At 47.0% G+C, this 10,709-nt stretch overlaps 1 protein-coding gene across 1 annotated transcript; it reads left to right on the top strand.

The window, feature by feature from the left end:
* Nucleotides 1-526: 526 nt before the first annotated feature.
* LOC106896079 (eukaryotic peptide chain release factor subunit 1) lies at nt 527-7,974 on the top strand. The gene is made up of 6 exons (XM_014955799.1): nt 527-712; nt 1,236-1,365; nt 2,142-2,297; nt 2,795-2,859; nt 3,897-4,044; nt 5,729-7,974. The coding sequence occupies exons 1-6, from the start codon at nt 563-565 to the stop codon at nt 5,809-5,811; spliced, it is 732 nt and encodes a 243-aa protein (XP_014811285.1). The 5' UTR covers nt 527-562; the 3' UTR covers nt 5,812-7,974.
* Nucleotides 7,975-10,709: the final 2,735 nt, after the last annotated feature.

The following is a 10,709-nucleotide window of genomic DNA, read 5'->3' as shown; positions in this document are numbered from 1 at the left end:
GCTACACCCTCCTTTCAGGGAGTTGGAGAGAGCAATAAGGTCTCCCCTCAGCCTCCTTTTCTCCAGGCTGAACACCCCCAGCTCCCTCAGCCTCTCCTCACAAGACTTGTGCTCCAGACCCCTCACCATCTTCGTTGCTCTTCTCTGGACCTGCTCCAGCAGTTACAGGACTGTGAAGACAATGAAATTACAGGACTTAAAAAATGTGCAGAGGTGTTCAGAAATTCTATAGAGAGATATAGGTCTGTATATAAAAAAAATAAAAATAAAAATCAACCACCAACATATTTCCCTCCGTGGGATATTTGGAGAAAAATCTCTTGCTGTGAATGAACCCTCTTTATTCAGTTGCTGTTTCAGTCCCTGCCCCTGGCTCTGCCTCTGGCAAACTCATTCTGAAGCTGCAGCTGCCCTCAACTTCGGTTATTCAGGGCTCAGTTGGGACCACGTAATACTAATAACCTTCCTGAAATGAACTGACTTCCCAATTGCTACCCTGGCCTCTCTGCTCTTCCCTAAAGGTAGAGGAGGTCAGTCTGCCTTGCGTTTTGCTCGTTTGAGGATGGAGAAACGACACAACTACGTGAGGAAGGTAGCGGAGACAGCTGTGCAGCTCTTCATTTCTGGAGACAAGGTGAACGTGGCCGGTCTCGTTTTAGCTGGATCGGCTGACTTCAAAACTGAATTAAGTCAATCCGACATGTTTGATCAGGTGAGTGACCTTTTTCTGAGCAGAGCCCCAGCGTTTAAGCTGTCAGTGATATTGGCAGCAGCTCTGCTACAAGATGCATCTCAGGGAGGAGTGTAACCTCGGTGTCTTAAGTGATTTGATCAAAGCTAAATAAATCTGTTGTATCCTAACGAGATCTCCATTTCCTAATGCCTCCTGCAAGGATGTAAGATCTCCTTTTCTTAATAACAATACTCATAAGCAATCTGTCCTCTCTGGTTTGGAGCTGGCATTCACATTCTTTGTGTTCCCAAATCTAAAGTAGGAGCTTTACTGGAACTAAACGCCACTAAAACTAATCTCCCTGCCCCTGTTGCCTGAAAACTGTGCTTCAATATTAAGTGTTCAGAGGTCCCTCTGTCTTGGAACCTCTGCTTGCAAGTGAAACAAAGCAGATTAATGCTGTGGCTCTTGCCAGGCACTTACTCTGATGGTGCTGTGAAGTGGTCCTGTGGCAGTGCTGTGTAACAGACTCCTTTTCACGTTTCCTCTTCTCCTTGTTCAGCGGTTGCAATCCAAAGTGCTCAAACTAGTTGACATTTCATACGGAGGAGAAAATGGATTCAATCAAGCAATTGAGTTGTCAACTGAGGTCCTCTCCAATGTGAAATTCATTCAAGAGAAGAAACTAATAGGTACGTGGCTCCACGCTCAGCCTCCTTCTCCCGAGCCAAATATGCTTGACTGAATATGCTGATGCCTCTGTGTGCTGCCTCAGCTGGGCAGAGCATGACTTGTAGTGAGCCTTTCTGTCACCTGAACACCTCAGATGCTGCTGGACTTAATGAGAATTCAAGGAGTGGGGATTTTTGTTGATTTTCCTTTTTTTTCCCCCCACAATATTTCTTGTGGCTTCTCTGTTTATCTTTTCATTAGAGATCACCTTCATTTCAGGCTTTCTGGTGACATTTGGGTGGGAGGGAGAAAAAATATCTCCTTGGATCGTTTGCATCGAGAGTTAAGATTTAATTTGTGTTAAGGTGGCAGTAGAAAGTGATCCCTTGTTTGACTGTCAGCAGACACATCACTAATTGCAAGCCCAAGAGGGCAATACAAACAGTAGCTACCTTACACTGAGGAGAGTGAAGTTAAGTAGTGCCTGCTGGTGGGTTAATCCCATTGATTGTCTCATAGCGAAGGTAGCCCTTTCAGTGGGGTGAGATTCCTGACAGGGAGTGGAGTTTTCTCCATCCTCACTTCCTCCAGATTCCTGACTCACTGATGGAGTTGACTTTCTGCCCATGAGTGTTCTAAATTACAGTCTTCGACGTGTTGGCACATACCTTGCTTCCTTCAGCAGCATCGCAGTCTCCTTTTCCAGTTTCTTCCTGCATTCCACTCAGATTTGTTAAAAATCCCTGTGGCATGATCAGTGTTTGTGACAATCTCTCTCTTTATACCTTGGCTGCAGGACGATACTTCGACGAAATCAGTCAGGACACGGGGAAGTACTGTTTTGGCGTTGAAGATACATTAAAAGCTTTGGAAATGGGAGCAGTAGAGATACTGATAGTCTATGAAAATCTGGATATCATGAGATACGTTCTGCACTGCCAAGGCACGGAGGGTAGGTAGCGCTTCTCCGTGAGGGTTTAACACCTAAGCCTTGGATAGATTAACGCTGGAGGAGTTCCCAAAGCAGACCTTGAAGGGCCTGATCAAGGGAATGTTGCGTGGGCAGGTCACTAACTTGTGGCTTCCCAGCTACTTGGCCAGGGGGGAAAAGTCTGAAAGGAGCAGGCGTCCGCTGCGGAGAGAGAATGGCCGTGCTGGGGGGGCAGTTTGGCACAGAGCTGGCATGAAACCTGCCTTGCAGTTGTGGAAGTATAAATGTGATACCCAGAGGGGAGACTGGCTTGACCCTTATGGCCAGAAACACAATTTTTACTGACTACAGACCATATGCCTGCAGCAGGACTTCTGCCTGTTTGCCCTTTTTGGTTTCCTGTAGAAATTCAGCTGGAAAGAAGGCAATGTCAACGGCCAAACCCTCTTTTGCTGTCCTCAACCTACATCTGGGAGTCTTGTCCAACGTAATGTTTCTTTCTCTCTCTCCCTTCACAGAGGAGAAGATCCTGTATTTGACACCAGAGCAAGAGAAGGATAAATCCCACTTCACAGATAAAGAGGTATTTCAGCTCTGGGGCTTGGAGATTTTATTCTGAGGGTACTGGTGCAGCGTTCTGAACATCTGAGCTTAGTTTGTCACAACCACATGAGCACGATGACCTCTGTGGCACTCGGAGGAAACTCCAAGCCTGTGGCTCTTCCTGTTCACCTTCAGCGTAACCCCTGGCTTCTAGACTTGCTTTTCTCCAGTCTCTCCTGCTGCCAATTCCAAGGTTGTGTAAATGAGTTGAAGCGACAGGCAATACGACTGCCCCCAAACCACCCACCGGAAGAGTTTGGTAGCCACCAGGCTGAGGTTCCAAGCCATTACTCCCTGCTTACTGTGCAATGATTTGGTCAATACAAACCAACTGTCAGGCTAGAAACTATTACAGAGATTTAAGTGCAAGGGAGCGTTTGCTTCTCTATATTTGAGAAGTGGATCTGTCACTCGCTGCCTATGAGTTTCTTGCCTCTACAGGTCAAAAACCCCTGGTGGGGCTGGGATCTGTAGTACTTGGCAGATCAAGGTGGGTGAAAAATCTGTCCCGTGCAAAAATGGTGGTCCCCTCTGTCTCCCATTAGGACTCCAGGGTAGCTGTTTCCAGCTGCTTTCCCTCCTGCTGGGCTAATTGCTAATTCCCTCTGTGCCTGGAAGGGTTACAGTGGTATCTGTAATGAGGTGGTGCTTCTATGCCAATAATCACTTCACCTTCTGCTTAGAAAAGGATGCTTTTTGCCTCTATTTGCCTCGATCAGTATTTCTTAAAGTAAATGGTGGCTGGTAAGATGAGTGGTGACAGACTGTTTGTAGGGTATGAAGTAAATCTGAAAAACCAGTGACAACTAAGAGTGTAGCATGAGGTAACAGTTGAGCAGAGGAATAAAAAAAGGTGTTTTCTCTCCTGCTTCTGCACTAACTTTGGTAGTAAGGAGGTTCAAAGCGAGGAGTCTCATTGTTTAAGCTAAAGACAACTTTTGGTACGAATTTTCTCATTGCCTAACATGCCATGACCATAACCTTTTTTTTTCTTTTTCCTCTCCAATGTCTCCACAGACTGGCCAGGAACACGAACTGATAGAAAGTATGCCCCTTCTGGAGTGGTTTGCAAACAACTACAAGAAATTCGGAGCAACATTGGAAATTGTTACAGACAAATCACAGGAAGGATCCCAATTTGTGAAAGGATTTGGAGGAATCGGAGGTAAACTGCAAGACAAAAACGTGTTTGTCTTGTCTTTTTTTTTAATGGTTGATTTGATAATCTGGTGCCAACACAAGTGGAAGGCTAGAGAGATTAATCTTACCCCTATTAGTCAGGATATCAGTTTGAGAAATGATCGGAGGGTGCTTGGAGGGTGGACTGTCCTTCTTTCCAGCTGCTGAATTTCAGAAGGGCCGTGAACTGCTCCGTTCTGTCTCTGCTTTGTTGTTGTTTTGGGGCAGACTCTGCCCTGCTGTGTAGAAGTGGTGTGTGACAAACACCAGCCTAGTTTCTGAAGCAGCTGGATATCTGTTACCCATCTCTCAGAACGTCCCTGTACTTTGCTGTCTGGTCTCCTGCTTCTTTGCAGAAGAAAAGTATTTTTAGCCCAGCCTGATGGAGAAATGAGGCTCCTAAAATCCTTCAGTCCTTCTCTTGAGCTCACTGACCAGTTTCAGCTAAGTCTGGCAGAGGTGCAGATCATAGAATCACAGAATGGTTTGGGTTGGAAGGGACCTTAAAGATCAGAGAGTTTCAACACCTCCCACCACACCAGGTTGCTCCAAGCCCCCTCCAACCTGCCCTTGAACCCCTCCAGGGATGGGGCAGCCACAGCTTCTCTGGCCAACCTGGGCCAGGCTCTCACCACCCTCACACCAAACAAGTTCTTCCCCACAGCTCAGCTCCATCTCCCCTCTTGCAGGGTCAAACCCTTCCCCCTCCTCCTAGGGCTCCCCTCCCTCATCCAGAGTCCCTCCCCATCTCTCCTGGAGCCCCTTGAGGGACTGGAAGAGGCTCTAAGGTCTCCCTGGAGCCTTCTCTTCTCCAGGCTGAACCCCCCAACTCTCTCAGCCCCCCCTCCCAGCAGAGGGGCTCCAGCCCCCACAGCATCTCCTACACTTGTCTGACAGAGGGGCTCCAGCCCTCCCAGCATCTCCTACACCAGTCTGGCAAAAATCAGTAGAGGAAAACTCCTGCTGTGCTCCTTGTTCTCCCCCGAGCAGGGATTCCAGCACAAAGCTGCTGCTTATTTCCTGATGAAGCCGTCTCCCTACTTAAGGAGCAACAGATTTCTAAGTTTTCAGGGTTTGCAATTCCAGGAGCCCCTCCTGCCCTTCCAGACCCAGCCTCTTTGTGGGATACTCTTTGCTCCAGCCCCTGTAGCCTTGAAATACTCCTTGAATACCCTGCACCTCGGTTAATGTTTCCAGGGATAAAGGCTTCCTGGAAACCCAGGTGGGCAGAGGGGGGACGACAGCCCCTAGATCCTGCTTTTACTCCATCATAAAAGGTACTTCAGTGCCAGCTGCCTTCTGGATTTAACTGACAGCCCTTCCTCTGAGCGGTTCTATTAGGACAAATGATCTCTTATTGGTAATTTTTTTGGTGGTACAATCCTCCTAGAATGGGCTCGGCTCTTCCAGATGAAAGCTGGTTTGTGCTGGGCAAGTGGGTATTTCCTTTGGCAATTAATTAGCTCAGGCTGGCACATGGATGTGACATTTTCACTCCGGCTGCACGTCAGTCATCAGTTTGAGCTCAACTTATGATCCGAGCCCTAATTCAGCTCTGAAAACTTAATTAAGAAACTCTTGACCTGCCGGAGGGGGGCTCAGCAAACAGCTTAAAATGCCTCCCTAGCTCTTTGAATTTTGAAGAAGCTAAAACCTGTTGTTTTTCCCAGGTATCTTGCGGTACCGAGTGGACTTCCAGGGAATGGAATACCAAGGAGGAGACGATGAATTTTTTGACCTTGATGACTACTAGGTAGTCGACCTGGGTCCGGCAAAACGTGCCTCGCCCCTCCAGCATCCAACCCAAGGAGCAAAACTCATGGTGGAAAAAAAACACAACAGATCCCTGCCTTAGAATTGGAACATTTCCAGAACTTGATCCACGAGCATTGGATTTAAAAAAAAAAAGAAAAAAAAGGCAAAACCCTACACTTTGATTTGTCATAGTGTCAGTACAGCAGCAAACTTACTAAGTTCCTATATGCCACTTGGGACTAATTTAAAAAAGAATCCCAGTTTTTACTTTTACTCAATGGTGAAATTGGTTGCTCTTGTATTTTATGAAAATGATTTTTTTAACCTTCATGATACATTAACTGCTGTAAACCTCTTCCTTCCCAAATTAATAGAAGTAAGATCCTACTGGTTTCTTTTTACTTTTGATTGGAGAAATCAATTGCTGCCTTTTGCAGCCCCCTGACCCATTTACATGGCATTCTCAGCTTAGACTGCAGAAGAAGAAAACCGAAATGAAATCGGAGCCGGTCGTTCTCTTCCAAAGAATGAGGAGGCCCTTTATATACCCAGAGTGCTGGCTTATAAATGTGTGGCTTTGCAAATTCAGGTGGTTTTGGGGGAGGCTCACGGGCCAAACGGGCTTTAATGTGTTTGCAGACGCAGCGCTGCTCGTACAAAGTAGGAACCGCGCTTCCTCGGTCGCAACGAAAACGCTGCTGAAGTCTTGGGCTTAATTTGGATTTGAGCAGTGCAGCCTTTCAGGATTTATTATTAATTAATTTTTTTTTTTCAGTCTTGACAAAAAATAAACATGCGATTTAAGTGAAGTAAGGTACACTTTGCTTTGTTCTGTTCCTCAGAAAAAATTTTTGGTCGGGTTTGTTGGTTTTTTTTGTTGGTTTTTTTTTTTGGCTTTAGGACTGCGTAAGGTTTCCTTGATTATGTGAATTTGAACCCACAGCTCTTTAATGGAAGCGGGTATTTTACAGGGCTAATTAGTGAGGAGAGTCCTTAATGGGAGCCTTAGTGCTGGTGCATTTGGAGCTTTTCCTCCCCATCCGTTGAGCTTTAGCAGGACCCAGTGGGGCCATCCATGTCCCAGCACTAAGGTGTTCTGCTCCCTTGGCCCACAAGTGTCCCGTGAAGCTGATGCTGAACTTTGTTGCGCCCTTAATGGGTTCAAACTTCTGCTTGAAGTTGCATCAAGACTGGAGGAAGCTTATTTTTTTTGTCCTGCCTGCTCTGTGGAGCGTTTCAACCGGCTACAAGTGGCGAAGGGAGGGTTTTTCAGACAGTCCCTCAGGCAGAGGGGGAGGTGGACCTTGGCACGAGATAATGCACAGGTATTTGCTTTATTTTTTTGGGTGTTACTGGGTTCCCCAACATCATGGTGCCCCAGGGGCTCTGTCCTTGGCTGGCTCTGGTGCATCCCTCAAAAAGCAGCTTCTTTTCCAAGCTACGTACCTGCCTATTTTTTTGTTGTTGTTTAATTTTTAATTTTTTCCGATAATCCTGTTTCACTTGAATTGAGGGGGAGCTTGTCTTAAATCTTCTGCCACGCTGTTCTTTGAGGTCCAAAATTCCTGTCCTTGTGAGCAATAGAGTTTGTCACCCCAGTTTCCAGCCCTGCAGAGGGCTTTGCTGGCCATTTCCCATCTCTCACAGAAGGTGTGACTGGGTGTGCTGTAGATTGGTGCAAAAACCCAGCTCTGAGCACATTTGCGGGTCTTCACAGCGGTATGTTCTGGATGTTGCCATTGTAAATGGGTCTAATGTGACATGACAAGACCAGAAAAATTGGATGTAAATTTACTTTTTTTTTTTTTTTTTTTTGGAATATACTGCTTGTTGTTTCACATGATACATTAGGGTATGCAGCTCCTTTTTTTTTTGTAGTTTTTATTTTTACTATTTAAGTTTGGAAATGATGCCAAATTTTTTTGTATTTCTTTAATCAATGTGTTCTCTTCAGTGATATATATTGCATTATATATTGATGTGTATATCAATATATACTGATATGTATTACACTTACACATACAAACACGTTAAAACGGGGGTGAAAAATCCTAGCCTTCGCATACTATTATAGCCTCTGCAGAGAGATCCCAAGCAGTGATATCTTGGTGTTGTGATGTACAGAAATGGAGAAGAGTATTAAACCATATTTAAGAATATAGTACGGACTCCTGAGTTTTTTCTTTAGTCCAGGAAACACCTGCTTTAGGCTCAGGTCGGTGCCTGGTTTCTCAGTTGGGCTTGAACATTGTGGGGTTTATTTTCATCGTAGAGAGTTGTTCTTTGAAGCCACAGCAGAAATCTGACTTCAGAAAGGAGGAAAAAAATAAAAAAAACAACTCCAAGAGCTCGAGTTCAGAGGGAGTTGTGCTGTGAGCGTTCACCTGAGGTGGTGTTACCTGAACAACTCCAGGAAGGTGAAAAATACCCCTTGGATGCAGGGACTTGCCCTTAATATTCCAGTCGCAGAACATCTAGGTGATGGGGTTGGGGTTTTAATTTTTGGTTTTGATTTTAAGAAGACTTTGTTCCCCACCTCTTAGTGCGGGACAAACCCAGATCAGAAGGATGACTCTTCCAGAGAGGACCTGCCTCCTCTGCTCGCTGGGAAAGCGATCTGTAAAAAAAAAAACATCATTAATGTCAGGAATATTAATGGCTGCTTTAAATCCCCCACCAGCTCCTGCCTTGCTCCGGCTGAAGTTGAGCATCCACCTTTTTGTCCTGCTTGTTCCCCACCTCTTAGTGCGGGACAAACCCAGATCAGAAGGATGACTCTTCCAGAGAGGACCTGCCTCCTCTGCTTGCTGGGAAAGCGATCTGTAAAAAAAAAAAAACAACATCATTAATGTCAGGAATATTAATGGCTGCTTTAAATCCCCCACCAGCTCCTGCCTCGTTCTGGCTGAAGTTGAGCATCCACCTTCTCCTCCTGTGGTACCGGGGCAGGATCTGTGCCGTGTGGCTGCCTGTTCCCATTCCACACAGCCTCATCCAGCAATGGGTTTTCCTGGGAGCTCGGGGGGAATCCAAATTTTGTCCTCACCAGCCTTAGCTCCGCAGTTGTGGGGTCCCTGGGGACAGGTTTTGGAGATGTGACGTTTCTGCTGGAGCAGAAATCAGAATGATAGCCGTCTCGTCGGTCCAGAGAAGCGATGGGCATCCAGCTGGTGGTGCAGATGAAAGCGTGGAGCTGAGATCAGCACAAAATATTTAAAAAAATTAAAAAAAAAATTAAAAAAATATAATCCCCTCAGTCAGCCTGCGTCACCGGAGAAGCCATTGCCTGCAGAAAGCTACCCACGCAGTCACACCAGTTGGTGTAACCAGGGCCTCTGGATGTATATTGTTTTCAAAAAACAAAAAACCTCAGAACTATTTCTCAGTTAACCCTTTGCTGGCAGCAGCAGAGCTGGTTTGTGTGTTTCGGAGCCCGGCTGCGGTGCAGGGATGCCCCAGTGCTTTCCAGCTCAGTGCCACGAAGCCCCAGAAGCACCTGGAAGCTGCTGTTTCCTCGTGTGACAATCTCCCTGCCTGCTTCTCGGGTCTCTTCCCCTTTGCTTTTTGGTGAGAAAACACAAATCCATCCAGTCTGGGGGAGCCCTGTATCCCCTCTGTGCATGCCTGGTGCCCTCCAGCTGCCTGACTGCAAAGGTGCTCCCACCTCTGCCTCCTCCCAGGGGCACACAGAAGGATGAAGGTGATGGAGAGAAGCGTGATGAAACCCTTTTTTTCCTTAGAAATGTTAAAAAAAAGGCCCTGTAACCCTGCAGAAAGCAGTTCCTATCACTATGGTTGGGGTGTTAGCACCCAGATTGCTTCATATCAACCCTGCAGAAAGCAGTTCCTATCACTATCATTGGGGTGTTAGCACCCGGATTGTTTCCTATTTGAAAGTGCTGATTTACAGTCTTTTTTTCTTTTTTTTTCTTCAAATATTGCAGAGCACTTTGGGGTCAGGTTGGGTGGGTTCTGCCCGGTGTTTAAACACCATCAGCACTTACAGAGCTCTCACCCTGAACACCCGGCCCCCTCTGGGCTGCTGGATTCCTGCCAGGAGGATTTCGGAGGGGGGTTTGGTGGGGCTGAGTCTGAGCAGCGTCAGCCACGAGTGACCAGAGGCTGCAGGTTTAGGGGGGGGGACAGTAATTACTTCCCCAGAAAGCATCCCATCTTGATTAGCTGGTAATCAAGAGGATAAACAGCAGCATTTCTCATTTCCAGTGCATCCCGTGGAGCTGCTTCTGTGCATCTTGGAGAGGTTTAAGGAGCCCCCCGAGGGTCCTGCCCCGTTTCACACCCGAAGTGCTGGCGGGAGCTGCCTGAAGGGGGTTTTTTCCCTCATCCCAAAGCTCTTCATCGCTCCTAAAAGCACGGACTGTGTGTGCCTCACCCCTCCCCAACACCCCCAGAGTTTTTAATTCCTGTGTAGTGACTCCCTTCTGCTCCCCCCTCGCTTTTCGGTGGGCGCTGGGTGCAGATATTCCCCCAACGCCTCCTTTTGAACCCCTGCTTTTTGTGGGGCTGTAATTAAAGACAGAATTTGCCCTTTAGGACTTGTTATTTCGGGAGCCGGAGCCGTTGTTGCTGGCGGGCTGCGAATGCCATTGTCCCGGGCGGCCCAGCGCGGCCGGCGGCGCTGACAGGCAGCTCTGGAATTTCACTCGGCTATTTTTAGTCGGTGGTGAAAAAAATTGCAACCCCCGGAGTTTTTAATTCCTGCCTAGTAACTCCCTTCTGCTCCCCCCGCCTTCCCCGCCTCACTTTTCGGTGGGCGCTGGGTGCAGATATTCCCCCAACGCCTCCTTTTGAACCCCTGCTTTTTGTGGGGCTGTAATTAAAGACAGAATTTGCCCTTTAGGACTTGTTATTTCGGGAGCCGGAGCCGTTGTTGCT

The sequence above is a fragment of the Calidris pugnax genome, unplaced genomic scaffold, assembly GCF_001431845.1.
Source record: "Calidris pugnax isolate Ruff unplaced genomic scaffold, ASM143184v1 scaffold228, whole genome shotgun sequence".
In the NCBI taxonomy this organism is placed as follows: Eukaryota; Metazoa; Chordata; class Aves; order Charadriiformes; family Scolopacidae; genus Calidris; species Calidris pugnax.
This window is presented reverse-complemented; position numbering and strand designations above follow the sequence as displayed.

What these genes read in the sequence shown, in the direction of transcription:
- LOC106896079 (XM_014955799.1), top strand. Translation starts at nt 563, where the DNA reads ATGGAGAAACGACACAACTACGTGAGGAAGGTAGCGGAGACAGCTGTG. An exon ending in GCACTGCCAAGGCACGGAGG is followed by an intron (nt 2,298 to 2,794) that starts GTAGGTAGCGCT and finishes CTCCCTTCACAG; the next exon opens with AGGAGAAGATCCTGTATTTG. An exon ending in CCCACTTCACAGATAAAGAG is followed by an intron (nt 2,860 to 3,896) that starts GTATTTCAGCTC and finishes ATGTCTCCACAG; the next exon opens with ACTGGCCAGGAACACGAACT.